This window comes from Pseudophryne corroboree, chromosome 5, assembly GCF_028390025.1.
Source record: "Pseudophryne corroboree isolate aPseCor3 chromosome 5, aPseCor3.hap2, whole genome shotgun sequence".
Lineage (NCBI taxonomy): Eukaryota > Metazoa > Chordata > Amphibia > Anura > Myobatrachidae > Pseudophryne > Pseudophryne corroboree.
The window spans coordinates 639,536,423-639,559,829 of record NC_086448.1 but is presented as its reverse complement, the minus strand read 5'-3'; the positions used below and the strand labels follow the sequence as shown (position 1 = coordinate 639,559,829).

The 23,407-nt window shown below is 41.2% G+C and overlaps 1 protein-coding gene across 1 annotated transcript in view; it reads right to left on the bottom strand.

Moving 5' to 3' along the window:
• Nucleotides 1–482: 482 nt before the first annotated feature.
• The window catches only part of TAF4B (TATA-box binding protein associated factor 4b), a 319,736-nt gene continuing 296,811 nt past the window's right edge, over nt 483–23,407 (bottom strand). The window contains exon 15 of the mRNA XM_063923630.1: nt 483–1,007. Within this exon, the coding sequence (XP_063779700.1) occupies nt 852–1,007 (156 nt within the window). The 3' untranslated portion in view covers nt 483–851. The remainder of the gene's footprint in view (nt 1,008–23,407) is intronic.

Genomic DNA, 23,407 nt, shown 5'->3' with positions numbered 1-23,407 from the left:
AGGTATGAGACAGTCCCATAAATCCTAGCGTTGTGGTGCTATGCTCATGAACCCCACACTTTAGAATAAAGACAGGAATGGAGTGACAAGGAGGATGGGGCCTCAAATACCTTATAGTGCTGTGATGCAGCAAAACTAACCAATGTGCCACCATGTTACCTTTTAATTAAATGAAAGGAGAAAAAAAAACAGCCACTAGAAGAAAAAATACTTTAACTATACTTGTAAAAATTATTTAAAAAGCACAGGACAACTATCGAGAATGTATATAAAATATGAATCGCTACAGAGAAAGTTTACCCAGTATATCTAGAGTACTAAAAAGGTTATCTAAAAATGGTGATTTCATCCAATATTCTGAAACATATTTTGCATATAGAGAAAAAAATCCTACAAAAACATTTCCTGCTACAACAGTATTCTGTTACCCAGAAGCTGCACACAGTAAATGCATTAAATTGTTGAACACAGAAAAATCTGGCTTTGAAACTGGTTCTTTGGGTTTATTTCACGGGTAATGCTTTTTAGCAGTTACATAATCAAAATACCCCCAAATCCTACATAGATGAAGCAATCTTTGTGTGAAAATTGTGGTTTCCTTTAAAAATGTTTACAAACATCATAGTTTTTTTTGGCAACTCAAACTACTTGCTTAGCAGGAACATCCAAACTACAAACCAGATTATGTTTAAGTGTGTGTGTGTGTGTGTGTGTGTGTGTGTGTGTGTGTGTGTGTGTGTGTGTGTAAACCTGTAACAAAAAAAATATTTTCTACTAAGACATATTCATGAAATACACCAATATAGTGCACCAACAAAAACAATACTACGTTAACAGTAATGCACTAAAGTTCACTTCAAGAGGGCTTGGTACAGTGACAAAGAATGACATGTTCTTCGTTCTTGCTCCATACAGAATATTAAATCCCTGAGATTAACACGAATTATTCTTGGAACAAAAACGGACTTTGGTATACTTAAAACAGAAGATCCAGATGCACGAGACTCCTGGAAAACAAAATGTAAATATGTACTGTAAACTTAAATGTAAAAAACTGTAGATATAATAACAAACAGCAAAGACTTAAAACAATGAAATGCTCTAAACAATGTATACAGTGTATTTACTAAACAGATATAAAATAACCAAACCTGTTTTTTTCCAACAAGGCGACACCAGATGGGGTCATATAGATCAGCAATATTTATGTATTTGATCAGTTTGAGATCTATCCATAATATGACATAGCTGGTCGTTATGTACGTAAACAGCATGATTCCATCAGGTTATGTAACCTGCAAAGAGCAGCAATCAGATAGGAGACATGACGTTATGAGCAGGTACTGCATTCCAGCAGATTGGCAGTGGTACAATAGGTCCCTTTTGCAATAAGTTCTTTCCACATCATCCTATGTGTATTTTACAGGGTTAGGAACTGGTGACCAGAGCAAGCTAAAGTTTGCATATTCCTGGAACTATTCCAGTATCTTCCTACTGCCCACTATCAGACAGGTAACCTGTAGTTACAGAACGGTATAATTACATAACTGCTACATTTGGTTAAGCTTTGGAAGTAAGCTATTGATTAACTGCAATTAATACACATAACCTATTTTACAAAGACACACACGTGCTATCACAACCACTAGATGTCACAATGACTGTCTAGTCTAACTGAGCAAGGTATCAGAATCCACATACTAAAATGTCAACTTAGAACATAGCTGCTCAGTGCTAGTGATGTGTTCATGATGATGTTCTCTGGCCAGGAAAGCCACCTGGTTTGGTATAATGCTGCTGTACTGCATCCATAACCAAGTCTACAAGGTTGTGTAATCCTTTGCATGCACTTATTACAGAAATTTGTTTCAGACCATGGAGTGTCTCAAGAACTTTAGTGTCAATTTGCAACAGTCTTAGTAGGGCAACAAACCTAAAGCCCAATGTAGACAGTCATTTAATTATACCTGTTTACAGACCACAGGCAAAGTGTGACTTACTGAGTTATAGTATGATATACACCAGCGATGTAATGGCATGTTTAAGAGTCTATATAAGAGAAAGACTCTGCATACAGTAGTAACCACTGAGTCCAGGTAGATATTTTATTTTAAAATGACCGTGATTATTATTAAAACATGAACAGAAGAAAGTACTCTCTCGGCAGGGCACTCACCTACCTAGTTTATGGTTTGCTCCGCCAAGATCGTACTTTCTTCTTTTCATGTTTTAATAATCTGACCTCCAGTACATGTTGGGGGAGTGAGGGAAGATGGAGTTAAGGTGTGTCTGCACTCAGGGCCTAATTCAGACCTGATCGCTCGCTAGGGTTTTTTTGCACTGCTGCGAACAGATAGTTGCCGCCCTTAGGGGAGTGTATTTTAGTTTTGAAAGTGTGCGAACGCATGTGTAGCAGAGCTGTACGAACAGATCTTGTGCAGTCTCTGAGTAGCCCAGGATTTACTCAGCCGCTGCGATCACTTCAGCCTGTCCGGGACCGGAATTGATGTCAGGAACCCGCCCTGCAAACGCTTGGACACGCCTACGTTTTTCCAACCACTCCCAGAAAACGGTCAGTTGCAACCCACAAACGGCTTCTTCCTGTCAATCTCCTTGTGATCGCCCATGCGAATGGATTCTTCGCACAAACCCATCGCTGAGCGGCGATCCGCTTTGTACCTGTGCAATGCGCCTGCGCATTGCGGTGCATACGCAGTTCTGCCCTGATCACAGCTCTGCAAAAAATGCTAGCGAGCAATCAGGTCTGAATTACCCCCTCAGTACCACCTACAGAAAGGTTTGAAAGAATTCTCTTTGATTCTTGCTAAAATGGAGGTTTTAGAAAATATTTTTCTGTGTGTTTTTTTTTTGGAACACTGATCCGAATCCAGAGCCACACCAGCTTCCTTCTCCGAAGCAAGTTTCTGTGCCTCTTTATGGGGTTATTTGTGGGATAGTATTAGTTGGTAAATAGAAGATATTAGGCTTCTGAATGAAATTTCAACAAAAAGATCAACTCCAATGGTGCAATTGCAAGTATCTGAAGGATGAATGATAAAATTGTCTAACATGCAAAAATTGGAAGAAAAGGCTATGGGGGAGTGAAAATCTGGAGAAGGGGCTGGTGAATAATGAGTTAATCTGTATGGGGTAGAGTAAGTTTTAGGCCAATCAAAGATGGAACTCTGCATGGTGCTCTCCAGGCTAAAAGTTTTGATTATCCATCAAGGAAGCAAACTGATGGTAAAAGGATATCAGCTGGTTATTGCAGGTGCAAAAGTCCCATAATTACAATGAAAAATTCACAGTAGTAATTTAAATTGATCTTTCTGGGTTTTTCTTCTAGAAGATTTGTAGAACTGAGAATGGAGAATAAATATTTAGCAAATCTGCTCCTGAATGCGTTTAGGCAGAATGTCAGAAAATGCAGTGAGGCAAATGTGTTTCTTAGTATTTAGTGAGGTTAGGAACACCACGGCCTCCATCAAGGTGTTGTTTGCATATGATTTGCATCTTTAACCTGGGTTTCCAACCAGCCCAGATGATTTCGAGAGATTGATTCAGGCTATTAAGAATAGTAGAGGGAACATGAATAAGGAGGGTTGCCACTGGTATAGAAGTTTAGCAACCACAGACATTTTGACTGCTACTACTTGGCCAAACTCTAAAGTAGTAGGTTTGTTCCAGTCTGTTAGGTTGGAATTAAATCACTATCAGTCAGTCATAATTGGCAGCGTATACTGTATCAAAGAACTTTGTGATAAAGACTCCAAGGTATTTAAGGTTTCAAAAGAAAAGGAGGGTGTACCAGTGCTGTCTGTAAAAATCATGTACAAGGGGCGGTTTGCTTCATATAGATAAAAACAATTTATTTCTTAAAATATATATAAAATAAATCAAGATATGGTGTATAATAGTGCTATTATACACTCTTGTTTTATTTTATATATTTTTTAATATACAGGTTGAGTATCCCATATCCAAATATTCCGAAATACGGAATATTCCGAAATACGGACTTTTTTGAGTGAGAGTGAGATAGTGAAACCTTTGTTTTTTGATGGCTCAATGTACACAAACTTTGTTTAATACACAAAGTTATTAAAAATATTGTATTAAATGACCTTCAGGCTGTGTGTATAAGGTGTATATGAAACATAAATGAATTGTGTGAATGTAGACACACTTTGTTTAATGTACAAAGTTATAAAAAATATTGGATAAAATGGCCTTCAGGCTGTGTGTGTAAGGTGTATATGAAACATAAATTCATTCTGTGCTTAGATTTAGGTCCCATCACCATGATATCTCATTATGGTATGCAATTATTCCAAAATACGGAAAAATCCAATATCCAAAATACCTCTGGTCCCAAGCATTTTGGATAAGGGATACTCAACCTGTATATATTTTAAGAAATAAATTATCTACATGAAGCAAACCGTCCCTTGTACATGATTTTTACAGACAGCGCTGGTACACCCTACTTTTCTTTCTTTATATTGGAGGGTCTGACCATCCCCATTCCAGCTCGTGCTGACTGCACACTTGCATAACTATTTTTCATATTTGTGATTTAAGGTTTCAAGGTTGCCATCTGACATTAAAATTGAGTTTAGGGATAAACAGCTTATCCATAGGTAAATTAAAAGCCATGATCTCTGATTCATATCTTTATCTTGTAAAATGAAAGATCACTATAATTTTGGATTTCCTTATGCAAATGTTAAGGGTAAAAGTGGGGTTTTAGTAATGGAAGAATCATGTTGAAAGCATAAAGTACAATCTTGTGATCTTATGACCTAAACACAACACCAAAGATATTTGTTATTTTGTATACAGGCTGCATGGGGATCCATCAGTATGGCAACTAGCAGGGGAGAGCAAGGGGCTGTCGAAGGCAAATGCTTTGCATGTAGTCAAGGGCAGGTTCAAATATATGATGATGACGATAATCACAACTCACAAGTAATAGAAAACCATGTCTGACTTGCTGACCCAATGCTGCAAGGCCCGCAGATATTATGCTTGCTGATTGCTGTTCCCAATTAAAAAAATGATGTTTTCCTATTCCTGCTTAAGTATTTCCCATTTCTTTTGAGGACATCACTTTCTGACTAACTCTACGCTTCCTGGGCACTTCATGATGGTCACGGCAGCTGCAAGAACAGCTGGGAGAGGTAGGCCCAACTTGGACATTATCAGTGTCACTTCAGCAGCCCACAAACCTGTTTCCGTGGTTCTGGTACCGGCGCTGCATGGACTGACACAGCTCCCCGGGCGTCCACTGAGCGGTCTGTTCCCCCACTCACCCTCTGTGTCCCAGGCTCCCCTGTATGGACAGGTTTCTGGCCCCCGCTATACAGGGCAAAGCACCCCGCGCCAAGCCCGATGTTCCCAGCGGCTCCACTTCCAAGATGGCCACCGCGGCTTCCCTGGACCATGGAGCTCAAGCAGCAGATGCTCCTCTGCCTCCCGTGTCTAATGCCTCTGCTGGGTCTGGATCTGCTTGTGGCTCACTGCCCTCTCACCCCCTGCTCACTCCTTGTCCTATGGAGACATTGTTAGGGGTGTGAAGGAAACTGCAGCCTATGTTCCAGGAACAAGCACAGTTACATGCTGCAGCACTGCAACAAACTGTCCTGGATATCAAGAGTCAATACAAACAGTTGGCTAAGCGTGTATTACATGTGGAGCATACCGCTGGTGAAAATTTTCAGAAAATTGCTGAACTTTCTGATATTTCTGCTGAACTGCAAAAATCTGAAAACATGGTGTGGTCAAAGCTTGACGACCTAGAAAATAGATTGCGTTGCAACAACCTCAGGCTCATTGGGCTGCCAGAGTCAGTAAAGGGACCGGCTCTCTATCACTTTCTCCACCATACATTACCTGATCTCCTTGGAGTACAAGATGTCTGCTCAGACCTAGTGGTGCAACGTGCCAACAGAATGGGTCCTGCCCATCCCTCTTCTACATCTCCTCATCTACGAGCTGTGTTGTTTCGCTGTCTCAACTTCTTCCAAAAAGGAGCACTGTGGTCTGCCTCCCGCCACATACGGGATCTCGTTTGGGAAGATGCCAAGCTGTTACTTTTTCAAGATTTCTCCCCGGAGCTCACCAGGCTCAGAAAGGCGTTCTCCCATGTCTGCTCTAAATTGACACACGAGGGCCGCAAGTTTGCACTGCTTTACCCCGCACGCTTGAGAATCTTTAATGGCTCATCCTTCAAAGATTTTACTACCCTTCAGGATGCTGCTGCTTTCGTTTCGGAATCCACAGCCCCCGACCTTCGTATTGGAACTTTCCTGATCCATTGTTGCTCCCTCCACGTTGCCATTTATAATACCTCTTTTTCTTTCCCTCACCTCATGGTCCGCAGGTCCCTACGTTGGTTTATATCAGGCATGTCCAAACTGCGGTCCTCCAGCTGTTGAGAAACTACACATCCCAGCATGCCCTGACACAGCTTTAGCATTCTCTGACAGCAAAACTGTTTCAGGGCATACTGGTATATGTAGTTTCAGAACAGTTGGAGGGCCGCAGTTTGGACATGCCTGGTTCATATGGACTATTTCCTTACACTCCTACTGGTCCTCTGGGTGATGTATATCTATACCAGCTTATAACTTTTCCTTCTGCTGTAATTATGTTTTCACATATTCTGTTCACTGCTGCTTCTCTGTAGATCTCAATGATCTCCATGTTTTTTCAATATGTTTAGACAGCGAATATCATTGTTCTGGACGCTCCTCTGTACCCCCCCCCCCCCCTCCCCTATCCTCTACCCTCTCCCTATGCCGTTCGATATAGTGGTAGTTGGCTAGGGGAAGTGTACTCCTTACCGCATATTGTTAATATTTCTCCTATTTTCCCGTGAAGTTACTCTACAATTGTTACTGTGGGACCCCCCTGCGGGTCTCTTACTTCTTGTTTTCTATGTTTCCACTGTTTTTCTTCCTTCTCCCTTCCTCCCCTCCTCTTGTGTCTCCCTCTGCCCTCAAGTATCTTGGGGTATGCGAGATGTTTTTACGTATAACTGCTCAATGTATGTTGCCATATGTCTTCTATTAAAGTAGGTACATGGAATGTTGGGGGAATCCACTTCCCTGTTAAGCAGAAGAAGATCCTGCTTTATTTAAATAGACTACATATGGACTTGGTGTTCTTACAGCACCACCTCCCCCCGGAGGCCCAAAAGTTGGGTGCTCTGGGTTGGCAGTTGCTCTCTGATGCCCCCTATTCTTCTAAAGTTAGAGGTGTCCTAATCCTTGCTAAACGTAACTTGCACATCAAGGTTCTTACCTCCATATGTGACCCTGATGGTAGATTTCTTTTTTTGGAGATTATGCTATATAACACTATGTTTTATGTACTGTATATGCCCCGAACTCATATTCTAAGGTATTTTTTTTTTTTTAAGAGTCTTCTAACCAAACTATATCCATTTGTCTCCTGCCCTATGATTGTGGGCGGGGACTTCAATATTGTTGTCTCTGCTTATATGGACACAAACTCCTCTGCCCGTGCACACTCTCCCCTCCCCCCCCCCCCCCCCCCCCTGCCCTGGGTGTCCCCTTCTTTGCACAACAATTACAATTAACTGATGTCTGGAGATTCTTCCACCCTACGGACAGGGAGTACTCGTGTCTCTCGGCTGCTCATGGCACTTTATCTAGGATTGACTTCCTATTATTGTCAGACTCCTTAGTCCCCCAGAATACTGAGGCACAAATGGAAACTCTCTCTCTTTCAGACCATGCGTTAGTATGGACATCCCTTACTACTTCACTAGATTGTGGTTCCATTAAATGCTGGCGTTTCCCAACTGCTTTTACCTCTTCCCTGCAGTTTTGGAATAAATTAGAGGTGTTATGGGAAGAGTTCAGACTGGATAATGAAACTACTTCTGCTACTGATCCTTTAATGTTCTGGCAGACCTCAAAAGCGGTTATCCGTGGCCGACTCATAGAATATGTCTCCTCGAGGAAGAAACACTTACTCTCAGAGTTTACAAACTTCTCAGCGTAGTTTAACTGAAGCCTATCAGTATTTCAAATAGCACCCCTCCCCCTCTTCGAAAAAAGTGTACCTGGATTGTAAATCCCAGTTTAATGCTGTATTAGCGATGATGGGTGACCATCATACTTTCCACAAAAATCATCACTTTTATAGGTTTGGCAATAAGACGGGCCGCCTCCTTTCCAATCTTCTGAAGGGTTCTGTGCCTTCTTCAATGATTCAGACACTTAAACGCGCTGATGGTTCGTTAGCTACCAAATCTGTTGATATGGCGCAGCTCCTCTCAGATTTTGACACTGCTATATATTCCCATCCCCCTACTGATGAACAGGCTAAAAATTATTTTTGGGAATCTGTTTCCCTGCCTCGAATACTGCTACCAGTGGCCTATGTTCCCCGATCACCGCGCAAGAGGTGGAAAAAGCAATTAAAAGCCTTAAACCGTTAAAGGCCCCAGGGCCCGAAGGATTCTATAAGATGTTTTTGCCTATATTGGTGGACCCTCTGACCTTGGTATTTAATAAAATCTTGGCCTCTCACTCTCTCCCTTTATATTTCAACGATGCTCTGGTCCGTCTTCTTCCCAAACCTGATATGGACCCTGGTTCTTACCCCCCCCCTATCTCCCTCCTCAATGTTGATTATAAATTATTTACCAAAATTATTGCTGATAGATTAAAAGGTTTACTTCCTTCTATTATCCACCCTGATCAAACAGGCTTCATTTCAGGCCGACACTCCACTAATAACATTCGTAAAGTTATTGCGGCGGCTACTTGGTTCCACTCCAGGCTTTTGACATTGTTAGCTGGGATCACCTGTATACCACGCTGGATAAGTTCGGGTTTCCGCTGGATTTGATCAACAAGCTACGCACTCTATATTCCCCCTCAGCATCTCGCATCATGTGCAATGGATAATTATCTAATCCTATTCCCCTTCACGTGGGTACTAGGCAGGGCTGTCCCCTATCCCCATTGCTATTCGCCATCACCATAGAACCCCTTGCCATCAAATTGCGCCATCTCTCTGGTTACTCTGGAGTGATGGTCCGGGACCCTGAGCTCCGTGTCAGCTTGTTCGCGGATAACATGCTCCTTTTCATTTAGAATCCTGAGACCTCTGACCCCCTAGTTATGCAAGTTATTTTTATTTTTGGCTCTTTTGCGGGATATCGCATAAATACTTCCAAGTCTGAGCTCTTGCCACTCACTCCGACTGCTTGTGTACATCCCTCCTCGCCCACGCTTACTCAATTCCAGCTAATTACCTCTAAACTAAAATACTTGGGAATTTATATTCCAGTTAATATTTCAGATTTCTACTCTGTTAATTATACACCTGTCTTTAACAAAGTATCCCAACTACTAACTACTTGGTCCTCCCTCCCTGTGTCCCTATTAGGGAGAGTAGCCATTTTAAAGAGTATTGTGTTCCCCAAATCTCTTATCTTCTTCAGATGTTACCTGTCCAACCCCCTCGAAATGATCTATTGCTCTATGACCGAATGTTCTCTAAATTTTTGTGGAACCACAAGAGATCTAGGATTTCCCTTCCTAAACTCAAACTGCCTCGCAAAGATGGTGGTTTAGCCGTCCCTGACCTCTTAGCATTTTTGAGCTGTGACCTTTCGATATATTTCAGACTGGTTATTGGGTACTTCTTCATATGTAAATCATGCTATTGAGCAGGCCATTGTGCATCCTTATGATCTCAGGGCTATTCTTCATATCCCCAAAACCCTACTCCCACCCGTAGTGTGTTCGAACATTCTTTTTTGGGACGCCTACCTCTCGTGGTGGGTTATCAATAAAGCATTACATAGAAACCCAGAATATTCCCCCTTTATTCCCTTCTGTGGGAACCCTTGTTTCACCCCATCTTTTGACAATAAAAAATTTCTCATGTGGAAGTCTAAGGGTACTGACCTTATTCGTGACGTGTTTGATCCTGGTGGAAATGTGTTGTCATTTGCGGACCTAGCTGAGAGACACGGTGTGCTCCCGTCTGATTTTTATATGTTTCTTCAAGTTCGTCACTATGTGCAATCTTTCTCTATTCCTCCTGTGCACGAGCGGAGGAATGACCCTTTATCTCCTCTGTTAACAATGCAAAACTTCTCTTATAAGGTCAGTTGGTTGTACCGCGATTTACTCTCTAGCATGCCTGATGTTCTGTGGCCCACTATGATTTCTAACTGGTCAAGTGATTGGTCCTGGGCTACACTTGAGGATTGCTTCCTTTCCCCCCTTTCTTCTATTTTGAAGGCCTTACACTCCGCCCAACTCCAGGAGATCCATTTTAAATTTCTCCCCCAGGATTATATTGCCCCTTGGCAGCGTAAATATATGGTTTCTACGGAAACCGGATATTGTCCCAAATGTAAAGCGCCTAACGCTCTTTTTATGCACAACTTTTGGCAATGTCCGAAAGTGAAACGATTTTGTCACAAAGTGTTGTGGTATTTAAAATCTACTTTTCAAATTTCTCTCCCTATGGACCCAGCAGCAATCCTTGGCCTTAAAACTACCGCCTGGCGTCTACCCCCTTCCCAGGCCCACTATGTCCCATTTCTATATGTTTTATTGACTTTGGGGGGGGGGATTTGATTTTAAATCACTGGATATTTCGAACCTCCCCCTCCCTTGAAAACCTTAAGTCCATTCTTACTACTACATTGTACCTTGAACATCAGTCCACTCTTCCGGATCTGGATCGTAACGCTTTACGTTTTCACAGGAAATGGAGCCCTTATATTGAATCTTTCTCTCCCTCCCTCACAACAACACCATATACTACAATTATTTGACTCCCTTAGTTGGAAATCCTACCACAGAATCTGTATTCCCATGAATTGATGGTTTCTATTTACATTCTAGGTTACCACTATCAGTCGATATGGCCCTTCTATTATCTATGTATATATTTTGGTACTCCTACTTCTCTTGAGATGGTTCTTTTTATGACATCTGTAGCCCCTCCCCCCCCCTCTTACCTCATATCCTTGTCGTTCTTCTTTCTTTCTCTCTATGATCTTGTGATGTACTTTCTTTGAATAATTGTATACATTTTATTTTTGTGTAATTATCCTGGGCTTGGCATTCGCAATATTACAGTATATACTGCTATTTTGAAATGTCCTAGGAATCTTTCCCCCAAAGTTTATTGCTGCCCATTGTACTGCTGGTACTATTCTGTTTTGCCTTATCCACAGTTGCTTATTTTGTACTTTGTATACAGTTATTCTGTATTGTATTGTTTTCTTTTTCTACTCTTATATATGAAAAATCCATTAAAGATATTTAAAAAAAAACAAACAAACCTGTTTCCGTGATACCCTCTTCCTAGCAGCAGTACAAATGCAGCAGGGTATACAATTAAATGGGTGTTGTTTATACTTCACCTGTGTCGTAACATTTAGCAGTGCAGCCATCAGGGGGGGACTGAAGACCCGGTTTCTTATAGAGAGGGGGCCCACCCCTGGCTCCTGCCGCCAATACCTGGAGCTGCACAGGCTGCACAACAACAATGGGCTGATGCACATGGAGGACTTAAAATAAGCCTTTCCTGGGGTGGAGCAGTGTGGCAGAATATTTTTGTTTTTTTTGGTGGGTGGGGGCCCTGTATTTGGTCAGTACCAGGCCCCACAATTTCTGATGGCAGTCCTGACATTTAGCATTGGGTCATATACATATAATTTTTCTTGACATATATTTTCTTTTGTCTTTATCCTGACCCTCATTTATTTTAACTAGGGTACCTAGCATGACTGCACTTGTGAATATGGCACAATTCTAGGTAAGTCCAATTATTCAGAACAATAGGTCAGAAATGGGGTGGCTCCTGGGGTACGGGGCCTCCTGGACTGCCGTGGCTGGGGGACAACAGGGCATCGCAGCATTACATTTAATTTGGCACTTTCACCGTTTGTTTATTATACATGTTACACATTTTTTTCACTTATATTAATTCACCCCATAACACCCTTTTTTTCTCACCTATCCCTTAATCCTTCTCACTACACATAATTATTCCCTGCGATGCCCTGGGGTTGCTTGGCTGTGGTTTTTTGGGGGGTCCCGTGCCCTAGGTTTGAACCCCTATAGTGTTAGGTACTGCAGCAGAGTGGAGTCCCTTGCCGCGGGGCTGCAGCTTCATGCATTGATCAATTCATAACTAAACTCCACTATTTATTATATGCTAAGCTGTATGATATCAGTAATGCTAGAGACAGTGCACCTACAACACCCCCCTTTTTTCTTCCATGTGGATTAAACCAGAGAACTTTGAGATTTTTTTTTTTTTAAGTTTCAAAATTTTACTATAAAAAAAGACAATGATTTATCAAAGGAAGGATGAAATAGACGACAGTTATATGCAGAAAGCATAAGCCGAGTCATGGAACAAATTAGTTACTCTTCACATTTAAGTGTAATATAAATATGAGATGTTTTTAGTACAATTAGACATTTGCAACCGTCATCAAGTTTATGGTTTATGGTGCCCTTTTCTTTGCTGTTCTGTACTTACATGCCAGGAGTTACTTTAATTTTAGATTTTTTTTCCAGCAAGATTGCTGGTTTATTAAAATAAATTGGACATTCTGTTTCCGTCTCACAAAAGAAGAATGGAACTGCTATACTGTGAAGGAAGAAAGTCAACATTTTTGGGCAAATCCACCACCCACTGCCATAATAACCCTTACAGGGGGAATGTACTGGGTTGCAAATTTTCAGGGAGTTTAAATTCGCTGGAAACTGCTGTGGGCTTTCCGGCAACTTTACATTTAAAGTTACCTAACGGTAGTCGATTTTGAGGATTAGTATGAAGATCAACGGCAGGCTTCAGAGATTTGTGGCAGGTAAAAAATTATAAACTCACCGGAAAATCACAGGAAAAATGGATCTGACTGCATAGAATTTGAGCAATCTCTCTAGGACGAAAATAATGACCAGCCACATTAAATATATACTGTATATTAGTGTGTCACTAATAATCAGGGCCCCAAAACTGTATTAAAATATTGTTCAGCCATAAATGATTCAAATATTTTATTATTAGAGCAATAATGTTTAAAAATAATATAATTTAAAATTATACAGAAAAATCTTTTGTTATGTTAATTGGGGCCCTATTAATGATTGAAGCACCAGTTATATAAAAATATTGTAGCACATGTTCCATCATGGATGTACATATCATTAATTAATATGGCCATAATTAATATAAAAGTATTATTCTATTCATAATTTAAAATGTTCTTATTAACATTATTGGCCAATAATAAATAAAGTGCATCAGGAAAGTATTCACAGCGCTTCACTTTTTCCACATTTTGTTATGTTATAGCCTTATTCCAAAATGGAATAAATTATTTTTTCCCTCACAATTCTATACACAATGGAGGTCATTCAGAGTTGTTCGCTCGCAAGCGGATTTTAGCAGATTTGCCCATGCTAAGCCGCCGCCTACTGGGAGTGAATCTTAGCATCTTAAAATTGCGAACGATGTATTCGCAATATTGCGATTACACACCTCGTAGCAGTTTCTGAGTAGCTCCAGACTTACTCGGCATCTGCGATCAGTTCAGTGCTTGTCGTTCCTGGTTTGACGTCACAAACACACCCAGCGTTCGCCCAGACACTCCTCCGTTTCTCCAGCCACTCCTGCGTTTTTTCCGGAAACGGTAGCGTTTTTTCCCACACGCCCATAAAACGGCCTGTTTCCGCCCAGTAACACCCATTTCCTGTCAATCACATTACGATCGCCAGAACTATGAAAAAGCCGTGAGTAAAATTACTAAGTGCATAGCAAATTTACTTGGCGCAGTCGCAGTGCGAACATTGCGCATGCGCATTAAGCGGAAAATCGCTGCGATGCGAAGATTTTTACCGAGCGAACAACTCGGAATGAGGGCCAATATCCCATAATGACAATGTGAACAAAGTTTTTTTGCGATTTTTGTCAATTTATTAAAAATAAAAAACTAAGAAATCACATGTACATAAGTATTCACAGCCTTTGTTCAATACTTTGTTGATGCACCTTTGGCAGCAATTACAGCCTCAAGTCTTCTTGAATATGATGCAACAAGCTTGGCACACCTATCTTTGGGCAGTTTTGCCCACTCCTCTTTGCAGCACCTCTCTAGCTCCATGAGGTTGGAACAACAGTGAGCTGGAACAACTGCTAAGTGGAGTATAGGTGCCGCAGGAGAGAGTACTACGGCTGCATAAAAGTGAAGGACCAAGAACCGCACAAAGATAGATAAGTATAAGCCAGCTTAATTATTGTATAAGTGAGATTGTTTGTCTTCTACTTTTTATTTTTGCTGCTTTTTCTTTGAGAGTAACAGGGAGTTAGACCTTACAAACAATATGGGAGGGGCTGTGATTGGGGACCTCACTCAGTGTATGTCGTGCAAGATGTATGCACACCTGGAGCTACCGGCCCAGTGTGATTACATCTGCACGAGGTGTGTGCGAACGGTTACCCTGGAAGCCCAGGTAACTGATCTAGAGCAAACCGTTACGCGACTGAGGGAGATTCACAATCTCGAGCGAAGTTTAGACAGAACGGTGGAGGAGTTGCAGGAGGGGTCACTGGTAGAAGAGGATGATGATCAGGTAGCCAGCTGGGTCACAGTTAGAAGGAAGAAAAAGAGGGGGAGGCTCGACATCTCTGAACTATCAAACCCGAACAAATTTGCCCGACTGGACGAGGAATCGGAGGATGATAGTGAAGAAATGACGGTGCCGGAGGAGACTGCTCCCTCTAGCATCCAGAGGAGCGGTCCCTCTGGCGCGGTTGGGATAAAAGATAGTGAGGTACCTAGTCAGATGGTGGTGGTAGGGGATTCTATCATCAGGAAGGCAGATAGGGCAATCTGCTACCGGGACCGTGATCGCCGTACAGTCTGTTGTCTCCCGGGTGCTCGGGTACGGCACATCGCGGACCAGTTAGATAGATTGTTGGGAGGGGCTGGGAAAGACCCGGCGGTCTTGGTGCACGTTGGTACCAATGACAAAGTTAGCGGAAGGTGGGATGTCCTTAAGAAAGACTATAGGGACTAAGGAAAGAAACTGAAGGCAAGGACATCAAAGGTAATATTCTCGGAATTATTACCCGTGCCACGCGCTAGTCCAGGGAGGCAGAGGGAGATTAGGGAGGTAAATGTGTGGCTTAGGGATTGGTGCAGGAAAGAGGGGTTTGTGTTCCTGGAACACTGGGTGGACTTCTCAGTCAGGCGCCATCTCTTTTGTCGTGATGGATTGCACCTGACTGAGGAGGGGGCAGCAGTGCTGGGGGGAAGGATGGTTAGAAGGTTGGAGGAGATTTTAAACTAGGAGCCTGGGGGGAGGGTTTAGCTAGAAACTACGGGTCATGCAGTGAGAATAGTGGGGATGGCGGTAGTAAACGAAATGGGGGAGAAGTTGGGGGGAGGGTAAGAGCAGGCGGTAAGGTAACTAACATGGGTACTAAAAGAGATTTTACTCTTACAGGTCATCATTGCAACATAAGGTGAAAGATGTCCCTAACGCAAGGGAAAATACTTATCTTAGTTGTATGTATGTAAACGCCAGAAGCATTACTGGTAAAAAGGGTGAACTAGAAATACTTGCAGCAAGCAAACAGTATGATATTATAGGCATTACTGAAACTTGGTGGGACGAATCTCATGATTGGACAGTCAATCTAGAGGGCTATACACTGTTTAGGAGAGACAGACTAAATAAAAAGGGTGGAGGGGTGTGTCTTTACGTAAAGCCGTTCTTAAAACCTGATATACGGGAAGATATTCAGGAGGGGACTGTAGACACTGTCAAGACATTATGGGTAGAAATTGCATGTGGGGAAAAAGGAATAAAAAAGTTAGTATTGGGTGTATGCTATAGGCCGCCTGGTATCAACGTATCTGATGAGGAATTGTTACTAAAGCAAATTGAAAGAGCAGCAGGAGTAGGAGACATAGTAGTGATGGGAGATTTTAACTATCCAGAGATAAACTGGAAAAACGATTCATGTGATACTGCTAGGGGCAATATGTTTTTAAACACACTTAATGATAACTACTTAGTTCAACTAATTGAGGAAACAACTAGGTACAATGCAACCTTAGACCTGGTATTAACAAACAATGGGGATTTGGTATCAGGTATTATAGTAGGGGAACCCATAGGAAACAGCGACCACAATATGGTCACATTCAATATCAATTTCCATAAACAGCCCTATACTGGCTCAACTAGGACTCTAAACTTTAGCAAAGCAAATTTTGATAAGATGAGGGTATTTTTCAGGGACATTGAATGGGAAGGTTTGTTTTTAGGAAAAAATACTACGGAGAAATGGGAGGTACTAAAATTCCTGCTAGCTAAAAATACACTCAAATTTATTCCTACCAGCAGCAAAAAAAGGAATAAAAATCATAAACTGATGTGGCTTAACAAAAAGATTAAGGAACTTATGGGCAAGAAAAGGCGAGCATTTAAAAAATACAAATCTGACGGGGAAGCAGAGTCATTTCAGCACTATAAGGAATGTAACAAAATATGCAAAAAGGAAATAAGAGCGGCTAAAGTAGAAACTGAAAAATTAGTAGCAAAGGAAAGCAAAGCGAATCCAAAAAAATTCTTTAAATACATTAATAGCAAGAGATTAAAGAAGGAGAGTATAGGCCCTTTAAAACACAAGTTGGGAATCTTAAGCAAAAATGATAATGACATAGCGGACACACTAAATGAGTTTTTTTTCAACAGTATTTACTAGAGAGGACCCAATTCAGGGACTAACATATAATTTCAATAATGAGAATATCCCACTGATAGGCACTTATTTAAGCGAGGAAGTAGTCTGTGACCAATTAAAACATTTAAAGATTAATAAGTCACCAGGTCCCGATGGTATTCACCCAAGGGTTCTAATGGAGCTTCATTCTGAACTTGCAAAGCCGCTATTTTTGATCTTTAAGGATTCAGTAATATCAGGTATGGTTCCCAAAGACTGGCGTATAGCGGAAGTAGTGCCTATATTCAAAAAGGGAAGTAAAGCTGAACCAGGTAATTATAGACCAGTTAGTCTTACATCTATAGTGGGTAAAGTATTGGAAGGTATTCTAAGAGATAGTATTCAGAAGTTACTTGAAGTCAATAAGGTCATTAAAAGGAATCAACATGGGTTTATGAAGGACAGATCCTGTCAAACCAACTTACTTGGCTTTTATGAAACAGTAAGCGCAAACATAGATCAGGGTTAAAGAGGTGGATGTAATCTTTTTAGATTTTGCCAAAGCGTTCGATACTGTACCACACATGAGACTTATCTACAAGCTACAAGAATCAGGGCTAGGAAGCACAATATGCACTTGGGTCAAAAACTGGTTAGATAATAGGGAGCAGCGCGTTGTGGTTAATGGATCTTTTTCAACTTGGACTGAAGTGCTAAGTGGTGTGCCGCAAGGCTCAGTATTAGGACCGCTATTGTTCAATATTTTCATTAACGACCTAACGGAAGGTCTAGAGAGCATGGCGTCAATTTTTGCAGATGATACCAAATTGTGTAAAGTTATAAATGCGGAGGGGGATGCTGAGTCGCTTCAGAACGACTTAGTTAAATTAGAAGCTTGGGCAGCGAAATGGAGAATGCGCTTCAATACAGACAAGTGTAAGGTATTGCACTGTGGTAACAAGAACAAAAATAACACCTACCTACTAAATGGGGCAAAATTACGGGATTCTGTACTGGAAAAGGACTTAGGTGTCCTCATAGATAGCAAACTAAGCAGTAGTACCCAAAGTAGGACTGCAGCAAAGAAGGCTAATAAGATATTAGCATGCATAAAACGGGGAATTGATGCTAGGGACGAGAGTATTATACTCTCGTTATATAAATCACTTCTGAGGCCACACCTTGAATACTGTGTACAATTCTGGGCACCTTACTACAAAAAGGATATCCTGGAGCTAGAAAAGGTTCAAAGGCGGGCGACCAAACTAATTAAGGGTATGGAGACGCTGGAATACGAGGAAAGGCTTGCAAGACTAAGCATGTTTACACTGGAAAAGAGGAGATTAAGAGGGGACATGATCAACATTTACAAATATATAAGGGGACAATATACAGATCTTGACGCAGGACCTGTTTTTGGTTAGATCAACACAGAGAACTCGTGGACACTCGCTCAGGATAGAGGAGATTCCACACAATACGGCGTAAAGGCTTTTTTACGGTAAGGACGATACGTGTTTGGAATTCCCTGCCTGAGGGAGTTGTAATGGCCAACTCAGTCAACACCTTAAAGAATGGGTTAGATAAATTCCTAATGAATAAGGATATCCAGGGTTACGGGGCATAGTCACGCACTATGGTTATTATAAAAAAGAGGGGTTAATCGGAACGGCAGTCAGCAACTTCAGTCAAAATTTTATACAAAAAAATCGTGCATAGGAGACCACAAATAGGTTGAACTCGATGGACAATTGTCTTTTTTCAACCTTAGATACTATGTTACTATGTATGTTGGATGGGAAGCGTCGGTGCAGAGTCATTTTCAGACCTCTCCAGAGATGTTCAATCAGATTCAAGTCTGGGCTCTGGCTGGGCCACTCAAGGACATTTACAGAGTTGTCCTGAAGCCACTCCTTTGATATCTTGGCTGTGTGCTTAGGGTTGATGTCCTGCTGAAAGATGAACCGTCGCCCCAGTCTGAGGTCAAGAGCGCTCTGCATCAGGTTTATATACAGGATGTCTCTGTACATTGCTGCATTCATCTTTCCCTCTATCCTGACTAGTCTTCTAGTTCCTGCCGCTAAAATACATCCCCACAGCATGATTGGCCTATGTAAATATGTGCTAATTGCATTAGATTCCCCGGGAGATGGCGGGGCCTAATGATGCCATTACCCCGTCTCTGCTCTATCACCAACCATTTGCATCTCCTCTCCAGGCAAAGGGTGGTCACACCAAATATTGATTTGATTTAGATTTATCTTCTGTTCATTTAATTTGCTTTTGTTCATTTTAAAAATTAAACTATTAAACACTTCTATTTTTGAAAGCATTCTTACTTTGCAGCATTTTTTCCACACCTGCCTAAAACTTTTGCACAGTATTGTATATGTACTGCCAGCCGCAGTACTTTATGTTACATAGTAACATAGTCAATGAGGTCTAAAAAGACTAGTAGTACATCAAATTCAACCTGAATTATATTGCATTCCCTAATCTATTTATAAAGGCTATATCCTTGTATATCTTTTTCAGTTAGAAATTTGTCTAACCCATTTTTAAACGCACTGACTGAGACCGTCATTACAACCTTCTCTGTCTGTGTATTCCATATGCATGTTGCCCTTACAGTGAAGAATCCCTTCCTGCGCTGAGTACGAATTTTCTTCTCCTCAAGCCTTAGCGGGTGCTCGCGCGTTTTGTGTAGAGGTCTCTTAGTAAACAACTCACATGATAGCTCCGCATATTGCCCCTTTATATATTTGTAAATATTAATCATATCTCCTCTTAGTCGTCTCATTTCTAGTGTAAACATATCTAACCTAGAAAGCCTCTCCTCATAGTCCAGTGTCTCCAAACCCTTAATCAGTTTGTTAGCTCCCCTCTGAACCTTTACAAGTTCTAATGTGTCTTTTTTATAGTGTGGTGCCTAGAACTGTACACAATACTCTAGATGTGGCCGTACCAATGAATTGTACAGTGGCAGGATTACGCTCTCAATCCCTTGTTTCAATTAACCTTTTAGTGCATGCTAAGACCTTATTTGCCTTTGTTGCTGCAGACTGACATTGTGTGTTGCTGCTAAATCTACTATCAATGAGCACCCCCAAATCCTTATCGAATACAGTTTCCCCTATTTAATTGATAGGTTACCTGTTTATTTATTCTTAGTCCCAAAGTGCATAACTTTACATTTTCCCACATTAAACCTCATACACCATGTAATTGCCCAAACTTCTAGTTTAAATAAATCGCTCTGAAGAGACTCCACATCCGACTTGATTACCCTACATATTTTAGTATCGTCTGCAAAAATGTACACTATGCTTTCTAGTCCTTCTCCTAAATCATTAATAAATATATTAAACAATAGTGGCCCCAGCACAGAACCCTGCGGTATTCCACTAATTACTTTACCCAGGTGGAAAACATCCCATGTTCCATTGCATTGTCCTATTATCACTTTAGTTATGGGACTAAGGTCCTAATTCAGAAAACGCACAACTACAATCAATTTCTTTAACATGCTAGGGGGTTCTCAGCACAGGGCACGTCCGCCCCGCATACCGAATCCAGCACCCCCCCACAGACATGCGAGAGCATCGCATGGCGGCGATGTTTTCGCATGTTTAGGGTAGCCCTCTGCCAATGCAGCCTAGCTGCGAAGGCATACGGCTACCCGGCATGTTAAGGGATGCAGCGGCTGTGTGTGATGTCATGCAGCTGCCGCGGCCCGCCCAGCAAACAGTCCGGACATGCCTGCATTGTCCGGACCGCTCCCCTAAAATGGAGCATCGATGCCCACAAAACGTGCCTTCGATGCCTCGATCCCGCCCTCCCACCAGGTTTTAAACTGCGTTCTGAAGAGAATGCAACGTAGGACCTTGGACATTCATGTACCAGCGTACACGCATGCACAGAGGTGCAGAAATCGCTTCATAGAGATTTTAGCACATTAGCATCAGGGTCTGAATCGGCCCCATAGACAGATATTTAAAGAAAAAGATACATGTCGCTGCTAGGTCCCAAATAGTCCTATTTGGCATGATTTTGCCAAAGGCGAATGAGGACATATGTATTTTTTTCATACTTGCTTTCCAATTACTATTACGTAGGTTGAACTAAATAATGAATATTGGTATTACTTTTATGTTAGGTATATAACGCAGTCCAGTCACTTATTGGACAGTAAAATGACACGTTGAAAGTATACCATTGGTTACTTTAAAGAAGCACTAATGGGTGTCACCACCAATTCAAGACACACACATGGAAAATTACCACTGGGCAGAAGGAGATAAATTAAATACAAACACACTTTCAATATTTTATGATTTCCACATTAAAAATTGTCCTTGCTTTAAAGAGCAATGAAGCCTCAATAGACACGCCTATTGCACATGCTGATCACCCACTGCTGCAAAAAAAAATTATAAAAAGGTGGAGCGCCTCTACCATCCATGATTCTGCAATAGGAAAGTGCAGGAGAGTTTGACAGATCTAGATGAATAGATAACAAATGTCTTTGTGGCATACACACTATGTACACACTGCTGTATTTATTAAATTATTATATTAAGAGTGTAATATATATATTGTCAAAGTCGAAAAATATTGCAGTACACACATCACGTACAAACCACACACAGATGGCCTCTGCGCGTGTACTTGTTCTCCCGTGCGTGCACATACTCGCAATTTGCATATGGTCACTCCCGCGGTCCTGCGCGTGGTATGGGTATTTACGGCGGAGTTTGTGAACGCATGGAGAGCTATCAAAACACATTACATATTTAATCCAAATAGTGCACAATGTACACATAGTCTCCTTACACCACATGAGAAAGTTATAGCTGTTTAAATGGTTGCAGAACAAAGGGATTCACCGTTGCAGGATAAGAGGGGACAGACTAAGGTTATAAGGTGATGTTTGGTATCCAGCTGTAGGGTATTTTAAGGGAAACATTCCGGTGTTGGTCTGCGAAAGATCGCATGTTCCTGCTGATAGTTATGTGCAGAAATAGAATATAGATATAAACTGTATTTACTGTATATTATTATGCGGGGGGAATCCAGAGGAGACCACCCACAAGAGCAGTTAAGAAAGACATCGCCCACCTATTCAAACAGACCTATGACCTCTCCTGTACTGTAAATGACCATCCCTGTGTCCAACGGACAAAGAGATTACAGTATCCATTGTGTTATGTTTTGGATGAAGTGAATAAAGAGAGCCTGCAGCAGGCTTGGTCACACAAGACTCTCAACCTGATAGCGGAGGACCGGACCGGGAAGCGCATGCGAATATTCTCACATATGTACATTGACTGTAGCCATTTACTCTGTTGTATTGTAGTGTATGAATTGTATTGTTAACCCCCTTCCAGATATATACTCTGTGGTGTCGGAACCCAGTTTTAACTACAAATCGGTGTTGTGTCCTCTTTTCCCTGCTAGGGTTTAAAGCGTATTACATTACCTAACTGTATAAGGTTTAAAAGTGTATTGATAAGGTGTGTACGCGCTGCGGGTACTTTGTACAGTGAACGCTGCATAAGGTTTAAGGTGTGATATCATTGCATTGCATTACGGCAAAGGTTTAAAGTGTATCTAAGTGTGTGTGTGTAAGGTATATCTTTCATTCCTGCATATCCTTTTTAATAACAAATGTATACATCAATGAGCTTTGGGACTCAGATAATGTGTGGGTGTATTGTTTTCTCTTAAGGGATACAGCGTTTGCGATGTACAGCGCACTTTTATCGTATATGGTAATAAGATGTGCCTGGCGTCTGCAATATATATTAGAGCGAGCATTTTAAATATTTGTGAGAAATCAATTTGGCATTCATAGATGGGGGCTCTGGTCCGCGATATCACGTTCTTGATAATGCACTGTACATTACAAACGCGGCTGTGATTGACCAGCTAATGATGGACGCATCGCAAAATGCTGACGAATCACATCCACGTGTATTGTGTTGTGTTATTAGTAAGATGCCAATAAGAAATTTAAGGGACAATTCGTTTCTCATAATATTTAAGATGCTAAAATGTATTTTTATTGTTGCAAAACAAGGTTCAAATGAGTCATATTGTGTTTGATTCAGATTGGATTGCTTATCTGTTAAGTAGGGTTAAAAGTACATTTAAAAGTTGCTGCAATAGCCTTGATATAGTGTTTTTTTTTTAACTCAGGCCTAAAATAACTTCAGGGGCTTGCATGGTGTGTGATTTCTTTGTGACAAAGGAAGCCGCATGGTTTGTCCTCCATTTTGGACTAACCACATGGCCTGTCCACCATTTTGTGTAACCCTCATGGATGGGGAAGGGGGAGGAGGAGTGGCCATTTTGGGAAGGTCATTTTTTCTAAATGGCTGATTTTCAGTCTGCTCAAGAATAATCAGCTCTCCCTGGTCACAATCAATCACCATTTATGAGTTACCAATGCATTTATTTAACCCATGCCATAGTCAATTACAAATAGTTTCAGATGGGGCTTAATGAAAGTTAATAGTAACATGAATACTTGATGTAAGAACGACACACAGATATAAACAAAGTTTTTTGTTCTTTTACCTCTAAGATTTAGCTAACTCTGCTTACTATAAGATAGCCATTGAAATGCAAATTAACCTGTGTAACTGCTTTTTCTTAG